Below are 16,842 nucleotides of genomic sequence, written 5' to 3' on the forward strand. Positions count from 1 at the left end.
TGGTTGGTGGGGGATCAAATACTTATTTCCCTCTGCAGAATGCAAATAAATTCATATACTTTCCACAATGTGATTTTCCGGATTTAATTTGTGATGTGCTATCTCTCACTGTTACCAATAACCTACCCTTCAATTATGGGCTGCTCATGTCTTTGTCAGTGGGCAAACTTACAAAATCAGCAAGGGATCAAATACTTATTTCCACCACTGTATATTCGGCAAAACAAAATATGAAAGTGCTAAGCCCCTACGAGAAAAACTACACTGGCTTCCACTCAAAGAACGCATCACGTTCAAAATCTGCTCCCTAGTTCACAAAATCATTCATGGAGATGCACCAGCCTACATGTCAGACCTGATAGACTTGCTACCCAGGAATGCCAAAAGATCATCCCGCACATTGCTTGATCTGTACTTCCCTAACTACAAAGGTTTAAAATACAAATTAATGCACGCGTCAAACTTCACCTACTTAAGCACACAGTTATGGAATGCACTGTCGCGCAACTTAAAAATGATCTGCGAACTAACGAACTTCCGCAAACTACTGAAGACTCATCTCTTTAACAAGGCTTACCACAAAGATCAACCAAAGTGAATATACATAACTCCTCCACACAGTTAGAAATGTCTTATAATATTTGCTTGTTATATTACTATCATGTCTTATCATTATCATGTTGCCAAAAATTTTCTGTAACACTAAATGTCTATTTTCTATTATATTTCCACTACCCATGATGTATTGTGAGCCACATTGAGCCTGCAAATAGGTGGGAAAATGTGGGATACAAATGCAATAAATAAATAAATTTAGTGGAAAGGTTACTTGAATATCTGTGCAACACTCTTTGGTCAGGTCCTTGATGTTCAGATTTCCAGACTCAGGTCCAGAATAGCTCTATTCCGCCTCGATTCTGTTACCCACTGCTGAAACAATTCTTCCTGTAGGGAATCCAGGATGTTTGCTTCTAGATGACCCCGCAGCAGGGACGCTCCAATCGACATCCGGCATATTAAAATCACCTATCATAGTAACATAGTAAATGACGGCAGATAAAGACCTGTACGGTCTATCCAGTCTGCCCAACAAGATAAACTCATTTTACATGGTATGTGATACTTTATACCCGAGTTTGATTTGTCCTGCCTTTCTCAGGGCACAGACCGTAGAAGTCTGCCCAGTACTGTTCTTGTACTAAGTTCTGAAGCTAACATAGAAGCCCCTTAAAATTTATACTCCAGCCCATCCCTATCTATTCAGTCACGATCAGGGTGTAGACCGTAGAAGTCTGCCCAGCTCCCGTTTTGTTTCCAATTACTGGCATCGCCACCCAATCTCCGCTAAGATTCCACGGAGCCATTCCTTATAAACAGGATTCCTTTGTGTTTATACCACGCATGTTTGAATTCCATTACCGTTTTCATCACCACCTCTCCCCGCGGGAGGGCATTCCACGTATCCACCACCCTCTCCGTGAAAAAATACTTCCTGACATAAATCCTGAGTCTGCCCCCCTTCAATTTCAATTCATGTCCTCTAGTTCTACTGCCTTCCCGTCTCCGGAAAAGGTTCATTTGCGGATTAATACCTTTCAAATATTTGAACGTCTGTATCATATCACCCTTGTTTGTCCTTTCCTCCAAGGTATACATGTTCAGGTCAGCAAGTCTCTCCTCGTACGGTTTGCAGTTCAAATCCCATACCATTTTTGTAGCTTTTCTTTGCACCGCTTCCAGTCTTTTTACATCTTTAGCAAGATACGGCCTCCAAAACTGAACACAATACTCCTAGTGGGGCCTCACCAACAACTTGTAGAGAGGCATCAACACACCTCCAGTACTATCAGTAGTACTTTTCTTTTTTCTGGCTAGCTTGTGGATGTCTTCAGTTAAGTTTCTGTCCATTTCCTCTGACTGTGAAGGTGACCTGTATATTACTCTGATATAATTTTTCTTTTCCCTCCTTCCAGTTTAACCCACAGTGCTTTTTCCGTACCCTACGTGTCGTGCAGTTCCGTCACTTTAATATCATTCGCTTTTCTCCTTTCAGCCTCTCCAATTGTAGCTGGATTTTCTGCCTACTTCTCTTCACTCTCCCTGTGTTGCTGCTTTCCATCTCACTCTCGCCTTCCCAGGTTTCCAATTCTCCCCCTTTCATCACTCCAGTGCAGAGTTACTCAACCTTTTGAGACAATGCTCACATATGTTGCACACTGCATATTTCCTCATGGACCTAGTCTGACACAGTATGGCAGTTCATATGAATTAAATGTAAACATGCTGTGAATCCACAAAAATTCTCTTCACCCCCGACAGGCACAAATCACTTCTCCATGGAAGTTACCACACACAAATTTTTATAAATATTCTGATTCTTGTGTTGTCTGATTAATTGCAACATAACTCTCCACTATCAGGAAAACTGTAAAATACATAACCTGAAAAAAAAATCCTAACCTAAGATACATGTAGAAAACCTAGTATACAACAGTAGCACTAATTTCTATGATTCAAATGAACACCACCTATGAATAGTTAGCACTACAAATATTACAGAGGACCCTAGAACACCTAATACACCTACTATTGGTAAAAGCATAAGAATAGCCATACTGGGTCCATCTAGCCCAGTATTGTGTTCAATAATATGAAGTCATAGGGAGCATCAGTGTACCTGACCCTTTGTTAATACTTGGATTTTAGATTTAATTACACACCATTTATTTATTTGTTTGTTTTACATTTGTACCCCACATTTTCCCACCTATTTGCAGGCTCAATGTGGCTTACATAGTACCGTAATGGCATTCGCCGATTCGGTTGATAACAAATGCAGGTTGTATTGTGGTCTGATGAGGTAGGTGTGTATCAGGCAACAAGAGGGTCGAAGGGAATGTAGATTATATATTGTTCAGTAAGATCATTGGTTATGCTGTGTTGCTGGGTTTGGGGATTTACAGTGGGTTGGTGGGGTAAGCCTTTTTGAAGAGGTTGGTTTTTAGTGATTTCCTGAAGTTTAAATGTTGATGGATTGTTTTCACAGCTTTTGGGAGTGCATTCCATAGTTCTGCACTTATGTAGGAGAAGTAGGATGCGTAAGTTGTTTTGTATTTAAGTCCTTTACAATTAGGGTAGTGTAGGTTTACGTATGATCGTGATAATCGGATTCTGTTTCTGCTTGGTAGATCTATGAGGTCTATCTTGTATCCTGGGACTATGCCGTAGATAATTTTGTGGACCAGGGTGCAGATCTTGAAGGTGATCCTTTCTTTGGGAGCCAGTGCAGCTTTTCTCGGAGGGGTTTGGCACTTTCGAATCGTGTTCTACCAAATATCAGCCTGGCTGCTGTGTTTTGGGCGGTCTGGAGTTTTTTTGTGAGTTGATCTTTGCATCCAGCGTAGATTCCGTTGCAGTAATCTGCATGACTTAGGACTATTGATTGTATTAGGTTTTGAAAAATTTCTCTTGGGAAGAAAGGCTTTAATCGTTTGTTTCCACATTGAGTAGAACATTTTCTTTATTACGGAGTTTACTTGGCTGTCAAGGGTAAGGTTGCAGTCGATTGTGACTGAGTATTTTTAGGCTGTCTGAGGTAGTAAGGGTGTGTCCTGGGGTGTTTATGGTTGTGGGTTTGTACTTGTTATGTTGAGATGAGAGGATGAGGCAGTGTGTTTTTTCAGTGTTAAGTTTCAGTTGGAATGAGTTGCCCAAGAGTCCATGACGTTTAGGCCGTCATTGATTTCATTGGTATTTCTGTTAAGTCATGTTTGAAGGGAATATAGATTGTAACGTCATCTGCGTAGATGAATGGGTTGAGGCCTCGATTGGATAGGGATTTTGCTAGTGGGATCATCATTATATTGAAGAGTATTGGTGATAATGGTGATCCTTGAGGTACTCCGCAGGCTGCTTTCCAAGGTGGTGATATGTTTGAGTTTGATTTTACTTGATGATATGTTCTAGTGGTTAGAAAACCCTTGATCCAATTGAGTACGTTTCCGTCAATCCCAAAGTGGCCAAGGAGTCTTAGTAGTATATTGTGATTTACCATGTCGAATGCGCTCAACATGTTGAATTGGAGTAGGAGTATGCTTTTACCTGTGGCTATTTCCTGCTTGAATTTCGCCAGGAGAGTGACTAGGACAGTTTCAGTACTGTGGTGGGGGCGGAATCCTGATTGTGAGTTGTGTAGTATTGAAAACTTGTCCATGTATTATTCCGTAAGCTGTTTGGTTATCAGGCTTTTCATCAGTTTGACTACTAGTGGGATAGACGCAACTGGGCCTAGTTGGTGAGGTCGTTTGTGTTTTTCTTTGTGTCTTTTGGTATTGGGTTGAGTAGGATGTTACCATGTTCCTCGGGAAAGAGACCTTGTTGTAGCCTGAAGTTAAGGTGGGCTGTGAGGTCTGCTATGAAGTGGCTGGGGGCGGATTTAAGTAGATGACTGGGACATGTATCCAGTTTGCATGGGGGTTGGCGAATCTATGAGTCGCTTGTGTAACTGATTCAGTGGTGAGGAGGGTAAATGTTGTCCAGATGCGGTCAGCTGGGTATCCACCAGAGATTAGGTCCAAGTCGTTGATGAAGTTTTCAGTGTCGTTCTGAGGAAGTGTGCTGCGTAATTTTATTATTTTTTCGTTAAAGTAGATAACAAGTTTGTGTGCGAGTGGGATGTCTGTATTGGCTGTGGTGATAGGGGTGATGTCTAGTACCTTATTTACGAGTTGGAATAGTTTCTTCAGATCTTTGTAACGTGGTCCTATTTTAGTTTTGTAGTATAACCTTTTGGTTTGTCTTATTGCATATTTGTATTTTCTATGTATTTGTTTCCATGCTTTGAGCGTATGTTCATCTTTTATTTTTTTCCATGCTCTTTCAAGTTTCCTGGTTTGTGTTTTGAGTTTTTTAGTTCGTCATTGAACCATGGTATCGAGTTTCGTCTTCTTGATGTTCTTGTCTTTAAGGGTGCTATTTCGTTTAATACACTTCTGCATCTATCCTCCCAGTGATTGAGATAATGTATGGAGTCCGTTCGTGTTGACCATTCGTTGTCGTACATCATTTGCCAGAATGCTTGTGGGTCTATTTGCCCTCTCGTACTGTAGATTGTATGTTCTGGTGTATGGTTTAATCCCTTTTTCCGCCAGTCTAGAGAGAGGTTCATTTTGTAGTGGTCGGTCCAAGGTGTTCCTGACCATTTGATATCGGTTATTAGTAGGGTATGATTCGTGGACAGTTTGTATGATATGAGATCCAGAGTGTGTCCCTTGGTGTGGGTAGCTTGCATGTGAGGCCATTTTAGCTCCCAGGATTGTAGGAAGTCTTTGCATTCACGTGCGTTGGTGGAGTCGGGGTCTTCTAGGTGAAGGTTTATGTCACCTATTATTAGTGTATTGGAGTTGTTTACACAAGTATTTGAGATGAAGCCCATGAAGATAGGCTGGCTTTCTTTCCAGTTACCAGGCGGTCTGTAAAATAGGACACAGTTCAGATGATCGATCAGGGATTTGTTATGAATTCTGAATGAAGCAATTTATAGTTGGGGTGTTATGGTTTTGGCAGTGATTTCGATGTGAATTGGGTTCAGTAAATTAGTGCTAAGCCTCTCTTTCCCATTCTGGTCCAGTGAGTGATTTTGTATTCTGGAGGACATAGTTTGAGGATTATGGGGTCCTTTTGATCGTGTATCCATGTTTCATTGATGAAGATAAGATCGAGGTTTTCTAAGCTGATCCAGTCGGATATTGTTGTTTTGTTGAATACGGATCTAGCATTAATGTAACCCACTTGGATATTTTGGTATGGGGCTGGTAGGTTTGATGGTTTGTGGATTTTATTTAGTTGTCGTTCCTTGGATGGTTTGTGTTTGTAGTGATCTTTCCTTTTCTGGGCTCAAAGTGAGTTTTATAATTAAGTAGAAAAGTTATTTCTGTGGTAAAATGGGTTTATAATCGCCTGAGGCAATGGCGGCTTGTCCAAGGTCTCAAGATTCATCAGCTGAAGAAGCAAGATTTGAATCGTGGTTCTCAGTCTGCTACCTTGACTGTTAGGCTACTCCTCCACTCCATAGCCTTGATCCTTTACTGCTGTGCTCTCTAGTTATAAAATCAGGTTCGCATGTAGTAATTGTTTCCTCATTCAATTGTCAAAACCTGCCTACAACATGTGAACCAGATTTAGATACTGAAGCTTTAGATTGCATATGGCTTTTCTCAATCTGCACAGTGTTTTCAGCTAGCACACTATAATAATGGCATGTACACATGTAGTTTGAGCACATATACAGTATAAATGGGGATTGCACAAAGATGTTACTGACATGTTAGGATGCAGAGATTTCAAGGATGCATGGTTTGATTGGGCTGTAAATATATACCCGTGTTTCTAATCTTATGATGGGAGTAATTTATATGCAAACAAATTTCATGGTTGGGTTTTGCACCAGCTCAGAGTCTAACACAGATTTTAGAAAAATGCTTCTTTTGGACAAGGCTTTACACGAGGATTAACGCAGTAATTCTCTTTAACCTCCTGTTAATTTTTTTCTTCAAAATTATCAACATAAAGTAAATTGCAACCTTGCTATTTAATTGCCAGCATGTTTGTGTGTATGTATGTGTGTGTATGTATATATGTATGTATTGTCATCAGGCACCTCCCCCGTCCTGCGCACGATTCCTCACTTGTCTGTGCTACTCGCCCCACTCAGCACCTCTTCATGCTGTCTGCTCTCCACTCGACACCTCTGTGCTGTCCTCTTTCATCCACACAATTGGGGCTAATCCACATCCTGAGGAGAACTGCTTCCTCTCCCTTGTAACAAGTAATTATTCACGGCACTATATTTATCCTGCAGAGTACTTCATTCAACCACTGTACCAGCGAAAAAACAGTATGACCGCTGTAATAAGGCTGCTGGTCTCAGTGCACTTTGTTTCACTTTTCAAACACACAAAACAAAACCAAAAGTTCAGTCTTAGAATTAGCTAATGACTTCGGGATATAACCTGTGGTTCAGTTTATTCCTCCTCTCCTTTCTAGTACCGCCTAGGAGTCAGGCATTTTCACCACCCTCGTTTGCCAGACACCAGCACTCTGACAACCTCCCACAAATGTTCAGACTGACCTCACTCAGGTAATTAATCCCCACAGTTCAATGAAGCAAGACTGCCCCTAGGCATTGTCACTCAGCGCCCCAAATCTCTTGCTTCTCTCTCTGCAGTCTCTCCCTTTTCCACCTTCCTTTGTCCTGAATAGGGTTACCATTTTTTGTCCTCATAAAAAGAGGACACTTGCCCTGCCCCTTTCACGCACTCGCCCCGTCCCTGATGCATATTCCCCTCCCCTGGTCACTCCCTCCTCCCCCATCACCTTCCCTCCTCCGTCATCTCCACTCCCCTTAGTTTACTATCCCTGGTGGTCTAGAGGTACCTCTTCAGGGCAGGAAAGAGCCCTCTCTTTTCTGCCCAGAGTGCTGCTGCCAGCTTAGCTGCCCTGCATCCTGTGAGTCCGGCTCTCGGTCTTTCAAAATGGCCGCCGAGAGTTGAAGTCTCGCGAGGCTGCTTCAACTCTCGGCAGCCATTTTGAAATGCCGAGAACCGGACTCACAGTATGCAGGGCAGCTAGCAGCAGCGCTCCAGGCAGGAAAGAGGGGGCTCTTTTCTGCCCCAAAGACAAAGAAGTACCTCTAGACCATCAGGGATAGTAGAGTAAGGGGAGGGGAGTCCCGCCCCGCCCCACCCCGCCAGCCAGCCCGTTTGTCCAGAAATCCGGACAAACGGGCAGGCTGGCCAAATCTGTCCGGACGCCTGGACATGTCCTCAAAAAGAGGACATGGCCGGGTAAATCCGGACGTATGGTAATCCGAGTCCTGAACAAAAGAACTCCATTTGCTCATCACTACTCTCCTTCATGGCTTTTTCCTCCTCTTGTTCAGACTCCTCCCACTCAATAGAGTCTTCCCTCACCCCCTCTCCCAGGTGCTGCTCCTCCACCTGATTATCCTCTTTCTCCCAATCATCCCCTGCCTCTACTACCTCCTGGGAGTTGTAGTTTTGTTTCTCCTGTTCCCTCCTCCCTTGCAAGGGCCGCTGGGCTCTGTAGTTCTCTTCCTGTCTCCCATATCTCCTACCCCCTTTTCCCACCAGAGGGTGCTTCTCCTTTCCTCGCTTACTGCCCCTTTCAGCTCTTCTCTGCCCTCCTTCTACCTCCTCCTTTCAGTATATATGTATGTGTGTATATATGTATATGTATATATAGTAGGACCATTTTATAAAACATGCCTCAGTGGTTACACTTCTGTGTGGAAGCTGCTGAGTTGATGTAGCTCCTTTTTTTACATGTGTAAATTTGGAAAAAAATTGTTGCTCCACTTTCTGCTTGCAAATACAGGCAGAACTGAACATGTTCTGACTTGGCTGTCTCAATTGTGATCTCAGTGACCTGTCTAAAATGGGCTTTCACATATCTGTTTTGTTTTCATAGTAATGATCCCTGAAGGCATTTATCTACCTGTTTTTTTTTTCTGTGTAGATAAACTGACACTTAAGATTCCTTGGAAGAATTTATATGGTGAAGCAGTGGTCGCAACTCTTGAGGGATTGTATATACTTGTTGTCCCAGGAGCAAGTAAGTCGTTTGAACAGCTTTTACAATTCTATAAATGGAAGCTACTGTAAAACTGGATTATTTGTAGTACACAAATGGTAAATTAAGTGGTACAATAATCTAAATGTATTGTCATAGAAAGTAGTTAGACCAGTCTGAGTACAATATAAATTCCTTATCCCACTAGACCAATCTGGAGATTATTGAGTTGTCTCCCCTATCAGCAGATGGAGACAGAGACTTGAAGATTCTGATTACATTATCAGTATAAGAGGTGCTGTAACCAGGAATAATCCAGTATTTCTTTATTTCCAGTAGATAATGTGGGTTGGATTGGTGTATTAGAATATTTCTTCTGAGTAGGTCTGTCTCCCCCGGTGTGCAGTTCACAGCCTGGAGCCTTGAGCTAGGTATTACTCTCAGGGACCGATATTCGGACCTTTCTTTGATTGAGCTTGAAGTTATGTGTCCCTGTGTGGCCCCAAGCTGTAGCCTATAGGCTTCCATTGTGAGGCCAGTTGGTATTTTGTCCCACAGAGTTCCCTCCTGCAATTTTTTTTTAGGGTCAAGGTCTTTCTTTCTGGCAGCAGTTTGCCTGCTTAAAGTTGAATTACCTGAGCTCACCCCCCTTTTATTTTTATATATTTATTTTCTTAAAATGGGTATTTTACCTAGCCTGTTAAATTAAGGCCCCTGATGCTGAGAAGCAAATGGGGGTAATAGAGGCCATTAGCGCTGGACTAGCACCTGCATTTGCTACTACAAAATGTTCAGAGCTGGCAAACATGTGAAATAATGAGCTTGCTGGCTGTGAACGCAATGAGCATACAAATGCATTCTAAACAGTGTTATTACAATTTATTTATTTATTTGTTACATTTCCTCCCCAATGCTCTTGGCAAACCCTATGCTAGCTTGGAGCTGATGTTGGGGTTTGTCAGGGCATTGGGGAGGAATGGGGAGACCCTGGTCAGCCTACATTTTCATGCTTCCAGGCCCCCCACCCCCTTCAAACACAAGGGCCTGGAGATCTGGTGGACCCCCAGCTCCCCCCCCCCCCAAGCACATTGAATGCCCCTGTGGTCCAGTGAGACCTGCGACGGGACCCAACATGACCCAACCCCCCCCTCCCCCCGAAGGCTAGCCTTGGTGGTCTAGCGTTTGGGGGGGGGCCTCAACTCAACCCCCTCCCCTGGTACCTTTAAGTTAGAAGAGGTGTCTTCATCTCCTGCCAGTGAAACTCAGGCCAGAGCTGTTTCTCCTGCCGCTGTCTTGAATAAGATGCTCCCTTCCCCCCTCCTCCAAGGGAGCTATGATCCCTGGCGTTCAATTGGATTTCCTTATGCTGCCCTGATGCAGGACAGACGTAGAAAAGACCTCTTCTTCTCTCTTCCCCCCCCCCCCCCCCAGGGATTTACTGCTAAGAGTCCAGTGGGTAATGGAGGCAGGAGTAATCTTCACTCACATCTTCTTGAGGGGCTGTCTTGTTAAAACGTTTTCAGTTTACTCCTAACGACACTCTTTGGTACTACCTCTAGCAGTCACATTTCCAATAAGGGAATGTGCCCTTATTTGGAAGTGTGACCCCTCCCCCCACCAGTAGTTCTATAAGATATCACTAAGAGTCAGTAGGTGCTATTTTTGTATAGGCAGCCTATACAATAGGCATCATGTTTGAAAATCAGGCCCTTAGTTTCAAGGCCGACCATAGATCAGGAGTTGTCCACCCCTGGCATTTGTGCCATTTGGTGGCACTTTGTAGTCTTTCTCTCTGGCAAATCATAACCATTTTCAAAACTCAGAGGCTAGTTGTGCTGATCTTGTGACATAACAGCCCAGAGCTGACCCTTGAGCATAATAAATACAGCATGATGGTAGAGACTCCAGAAACCATCCCCCCCAAACACAAGCTTTGGCAGGTTTTATTGAGGATTTTATCTTTCACTTCCTCACAGAGACTTGGCAAAAAAATTAAAGAGCCTGGTCTATGCTTTAAATGTTCAGTTAGCTGTAAAAAGTAGTGATTTTGATTATATTTAGTTCACTTTAAGTTTTGCTACTAAGTTCATAAGAAGAAAGTCTTCTGTGGTGGCTTCTGTCTTAAATGGGTCACATGCTACCAGCAACAAGGAAAAAAAAATCCCCTACGAAGATGTGTAGAAATACTGAAGAAGTAGGGAAGGGATGCTGACCAACCGAACACACAAGGTATCTGGAGGTTGATTGTAGTATAATTTATTAAAAGACCAAAAATAAAACTTGATCAAGATGATCTTCTTTCCCAAATGGTTATACTTGCTGCAAACCCTACCCTTGCGTCGATCTTAGGTGTCTCCATGGGCTTTTTGCTAAATTTTGTTGGGTGGGAAAGAAGGTTAAAATTCGGTTTCCTTGACTGATGGAAAAGTGAGCAGTGGGTGGTCTTGGTCTACCTAACATTCGACTGTACAATGTAGCCTGCCTTCGTCACCTTTCTGATTGGATTACTGGTAGGCAGGACTATGCCCTTATTTCTTTTGAGAGAGACTTATTTTCGCCTTATCTTCTATTCCTACTTCAGATTCCATATCAGATGCTTCCACGTCCTTGGGGACAATGTAGGCTTCTTTGACCTTTACGAGATGCCTGGAAATTTTTAATAGATCTCTTGGGGGGGAATCTGTTGGTGACGGATCTTTTGCCTATCCATGGTAATCTTGCTTTTTTGCCTGGGTGAGAAAGTACGGGCTTTCTTTCACTTCTGTTCTGAGGAGAAACTGTCTATTGCTGGCCTTAACAGGGCCATTAATGGTTATATGACAGTAAGGGACTTTGGGTGGCTAAGGGACAGATGGGAGCGGGACTTGGGAACCCCCTGCGGAACTGGAATGTACTCATGGCATTGAAGACTCCACAGATGGTGATGACGACTGTATTACAGGAGACACGTTTTTGATTTCTGCACTGAGCTTATTTTACTCAGTTGCAGCTTTTTCATTCGGGGCTTTTGCATGATGCACGGTGCATTAAATGTTCAGCCGAGGAGAACACATTCATTCATCTTGGAGCTGCCAGAAGGTACACATTTTTGGACCAAAGTCCACAGATTTCTTGGGTCTACCTTGATGGTGTTGGTCCCGTTCAACCCTCAAATTTGTTGGGAGCAGTGGATGCTAGGGCCTGGGGGGGGGGGAGGGGGAGGGAGAATCTTTTTTTTTTTTTTTGTTTTGGACGCTGCAGTTGGTGGACCTTAAATGTGCCTGCAAGCCTGGGTGTCTGTAGATTCTCCCTCATTCTGGGAATGGAGGAACCAGGTGCATGCTTTGGCACTTTGGGAGGCCTGGATGCCTCTCCATCTCATGAATGCACACAGAAATTTCTGAGTATCTGGGATGCTTATCTACAAATTTTATCACCATTGGGACTCAGTTTGTTGTTAAATAAACTTCATACATAAGCAACTGGCAGGGGTATTTTAGGAGATTGGAGTTAGGTTAGTGTGTATGACAGGGAGATGTGGGATTTTAGCTGAGGCCCCATTTTGAGTTTTATAGGATCAAGGAGACCAGAAGGAACCTGGTCTCTTGGAATTGGTTAGTAGTGAAGGAGATTTGCGGAATCATTTACACTTTTGTTGTTTATTCCTCTGTGAGGTGATTGATATGTATCTCTGGGGGGAAGGTAATGGATTAGGATCCGTGTTGAATGCAATGACTGGATAGGTTGGGAAAAGGGAGACCTGGATATCTGATCGTAAACAGGATAGATGATGTTACGATATCTGTATTTCTATTCAGTGCTTTTTTTTTTTGTAGACTGAATGCTTAACTGAGTAAATGCATGATACACTTGCAATGCCTACTTTTGATGTTATCAATTAAAATTGCTGAGAATTGAAATACTGATTATGGGACATCATGACCAGTGATTTACATAAACCAAGATTGTACTGAAGGGTACAATATTCATAATCAGAGTAGTTGGATATCTCCTTATATATTAGCTTTAATTATTATTTTTTGGTATAGCCAGGGTATATATATTGGTCAAGGGAATATTTCATTTGTAGCGTCCATGCTGAAACAGTTGGAACCAATAATAAGGGGTGGGGGGAGGTTGGGTTATGGGGAAAGGGATGAAATTGTTAAAAAGGTTGATGAGTAACTTTTATCATTTTATTTCTACTTTGAATGTTTTGCTGTTGGCATTTTTGTTTAAGCTGGTTATTGAATGTATTTTTTTGTTTGTCATCAATAAAAATGTTGAAAGTTAAGACTAGATACAGTGAACTTAAATGGGTCACATACATGCTATAGGAACTAGTTGTGCAGTGTGTTTAACTATTACAGACTAACACATGAATGGATGGGTGAAGGTCAAGGGTTTGTTTTATAACACCATTTTTTTTCTTTTTTTGTTTTTCCACATAAGTATCAAATGAAACTTCTTGTTGCAGTAATACTATTTACATGTAATCTATTTTGAAGGTATTAAATATGATGCAGAAAAGGAAGAAAAATTGCTACAGGACACTAAGCAGAGGGAACTACTGAGAATTGAAGATGCTTTGCAAAAAGCTGCAGAGAAAGGTATGTTTTCTTTAAAGCTATAAATGTGTTTTCATGGGGAAGAAATAAAAATATTGGAAAAATTAACCCTGCTTCCTGTCATAGTGCTAAAATTAACATGCATAACTGGGAACAGAGACCTTATAAGGATCTCGATTAGTGACTGATGGTTGTGTGTTTTTGTGTTTATAATTTTTGGTGGGGTCCTTTTTCAGGTTTTTCAGGGGGCCTAAGGTGGCTGGGGTTGTCTTCCAGATGCCTTTTGTGCTCTAACCTGTGATTAGGCTTTACATTAGAGCAAAAAAAAAGAATTTGTAAGATAATCCAGCCACCTCCTTCCCTCCCCCCCAAAAAAACTATATGGGGAAAAGAACCACACCCAAAAAAATCAGTCCTTTTTAAGCTTAGAAGATGGCTACTAGAATGCATACGAGAGCCCTTTCTACACGGGAATTGGCTGATAGAAATGTGTATTAAAATGCATACCAGCAGTTCTGTTTTTTTTTTTTCAACTTTACATATATAATATTCAAGTAACACCCAAATATTGGGATACAAATGAAATCAGAAAATGATCAAAAAAGGAAAAAAATTAATAGAACAATAGAAATCATTACAGCATTATCTGTCCACTAGCAAGGAAATATAATCCAAGATTTAGGAAAAAATTAAAAAACAAATGAAGAAAAACCCATCCAGAAGGACAGCTAACCAAAATTGCTTCTCAGCCCCACCCTAAGCAATGAACATATGGGTTACATGGTTACATTTACTTCCTCTTTAGATTGTAAAAAGTCATCTAGTTGTTTGGGATAAAAAAATTGGAATAGAATACCTTGAAATACAATTAAATATACGACAGGAAAATGCAATACAAAATTGGCTCCCAAAGCTTGAACCCTAGGCCTATAGTCACACAGGCCCCTATTCGCTAAAGTGCAGTAAGGTTTTGCAGTTACTGTGGGTTAATGGCCAAATTAATACATGGTAACTGCGAAAGCTTCAGTTAACTGTTTGAAGTATTCCCAATATTTTGCTATTCAGATGATAGAAAAATTATTTCTCGGAGGACAAGCAGGCTTCTATCTTCTCACAAGTAGGTGACATGCTCCACAAAGCTCTCTTTTTAGGTTTGGCAAAATGGTGGACCAGGTGATGCGGATCAGTGTCACCCACTTGTGAGAATATGAAGCCTGCTGTCCTCAAGAATACCTGCTACAGGTAAGTATCTTTGCTTTACCGTGTGTTAACTCAGAAGCAAATAATGCAATGCATTTAGGGGCCCTTTTACGAAGGCGCTGTAGGGTTATTGAGTGGGTAGCATGTGGCAAAACAGCACTACTGCTGGGTGTGCACAGGCATCCACTGGTAGTTCTGCCTTTGCTATGTGCTGTTTCCCATGGTAGAAAATAACTTTCTAGTTTCTACCACGGGGGACATTCCTGATGGTAATTGCAGTGTGGCCACATGCTGCCCAATTTACAGCTGGGTTAGCACATGAGCCCTTACCGCCTTCTAAACAGGTGGCAGTAAAGGCTCAGGCAGTAAATGGCCAGGTGCTAATTTTAATAATAGCGCACGGCCATGTAATGCTCCATTGAAAAAAAAAAAAAAGCCTTTTTCCTGCTGCGGTAAAAAGTGGCCTAGTACGTGGCACTTTCACCTGCCAAAATTAGAGCAGGCCACTTTTTACTGCAGCGTAGTAAAATGACTCCTTAGCCATGTTGGCAAGTGGTCTGCAAGATCCAAAACAGCAGAAAAGAAAAGCAGGTCCACGTGGTAAAATAAAACAAAATTTATTCAACACAGATGTATAAAGTCAGCTTATAACTTTCCTCTAACCGCCCAACATGGCCATGTTTCACTAGCCTGTGTGTCAGGCTGCAGCTGCTTGGGAAAGACAGCTGACTGCTTGTGAACCTTATTCTTTGTGATTCCCCCACTAACCAGACGGGGAAAACATTGGACTGTTGCTGCTGGTTTCATGTTAAACCCCTGACGCAGCCCTTGAGAGGTTGAAACATGGCCATGTTGAGCAGTTACTGGAAAGTTATATGCTGACTTTATGTATCTGTGTTGGATAAATTTTTTTTAAATTTTATCACATGGGTTTGCTTTTCTTTTCTGCGTACCTGCCATGTTAACATTTTAGGATGAGGTAGTTAATGGGCATTCATTACCCCTTCTGTGTTAGGTTAGTACATGGTAATTTCTGTATTAAGCAGCTAAGGCATTTTGTTAAGTTGTTGTGAGCCTGCGGTATTAGTGACTGTAATTCCCACATTAAGTGGCTAATGCAGCTTAAATAAAAGCATAGGAAATGATGGCAGAAAAATACTAGTAGATGTATCTACTCTGTCCAGTTATTTTGTGCTCAGCCTGTAGAAGCCTCTCTAACACTGCAGAGGTGCTTTTCTCCTTTCTTTTCTTTTGAGACTAGTTTGCTGTATTTTTATTCTCCACTTTTAAATGAGAATGCTGTAATATCTGTACTAATCACAATGATTAGATTTATTTTGTTAAACCATTTACCTTTCCTTGCTTATTGCTATCATGGGATGAAGGTATTCATTCAGGTGACTACGTCAACTTGCAGAGCTTTGTTTGCAAGAATGTTAAGTCTGGTAGGTACATAGATATTGCTCTTCTTTGTGTAAATATCCACTTATTCCTTGGATAAAATAAATCAATTGTGTTCATAATCAGAAGTTTAAATAAGTAAATAAAAAGTTTGTATTTCAACATTGTGCATAGTGAGCTCCATGGTTACCCTCGCTAATCTAGATTACTGGCATATATCCCCCCACCCCCAACCCTGAGACTGAAATGCAGTTATTTTAAGCCTTAGGGTCCTTTTTATTAAAGGGTGTAATATGCCAGTTGTGCACATTAATTGCATTTTATTTACTTTTTCAAAATATGTTTGGGAGGGGATGTTATGGGTAGGGAAAGGACATAGAAGCATTATTCAACTAGTGTGTTTGCATTAGCGCATGCTAACTGGATAATGCAGACTAGACGTGGAAGCACTTAGCGCCTCCTAAATAGGAGGCTAAGGGCTTCTTTTATAAAGCCACTCTAGTGATTCCCGCATGGCAAATGAGAGGATACCCATAGTAATTGAATGGGCTTTCTCTCATTTGCTGCACTGAGAATTGGTAGTGCGACTTTGTAAAAGAGGCCCTACGTGCTCCTGCATTACATTTTTTTTTTATTTTGGAAGTTCGACATGTTAATGGAAAAATTAGCATGGGACCCGGCCAAAAAAAGGGGGTGGGGGAAAGAAGTAAAAAGCACTAAATACCGATGCATTAAATCTGGGCTTAGTGTGTGGGGAAACTACCACTTAAAATTTGAGCCTAATGTGTTTTAAACATATTTTAGTACACCAGAGAAGGTGGGGTGTGTGCTTTCTTTTGTAAGTTTCACATTTATTGGAAACTTGGGTGCCCTTTTACTAAGCCGTGGTGAAAAGTGGCCTGCACTAGTTTTGGTGCGTTCTACACCACTTTTTACCATGGTAGGCAAAAGTCTTTTTTTTTTTTTTTTTTTTTTTTTTAATGAGGTAGTAAATGACCATATGCTGGGTTATTCCCTGAGCCCTTTTTATTTAGAAGGTAGTAAGGCCTAATGCGTTTACCCTGTAGTAATCAGGCAGCACGGCAGTGTGGCCACACTGCTGATT

General features: G+C 41.7%; 1 protein-coding gene across 1 annotated transcript in view; it reads left to right on the forward strand.

Annotated features, from left to right (window-relative positions):
- Positions 1-16,842, forward strand: part of VPS13C (vacuolar protein sorting 13 homolog C) — a 992,635-nt gene that overhangs the window by 49,477 nt on the left and 926,316 nt on the right. Inside the window, exons 4-5 of the mRNA XM_030188422.1 lie at positions 8,532-8,631; positions 13,077-13,178. Of these exons, the coding sequence (XP_030044282.1) occupies positions 8,532-8,631; positions 13,077-13,178 (202 nt within the window). The remainder of the gene's footprint in view (positions 1-8,531; positions 8,632-13,076; positions 13,179-16,842) is intronic.

Source organism: Microcaecilia unicolor, chromosome 1, assembly GCF_901765095.1.
Source record: "Microcaecilia unicolor chromosome 1, aMicUni1.1, whole genome shotgun sequence".
Lineage (NCBI taxonomy): Eukaryota > Metazoa > Chordata > Amphibia > Gymnophiona > Siphonopidae > Microcaecilia > Microcaecilia unicolor.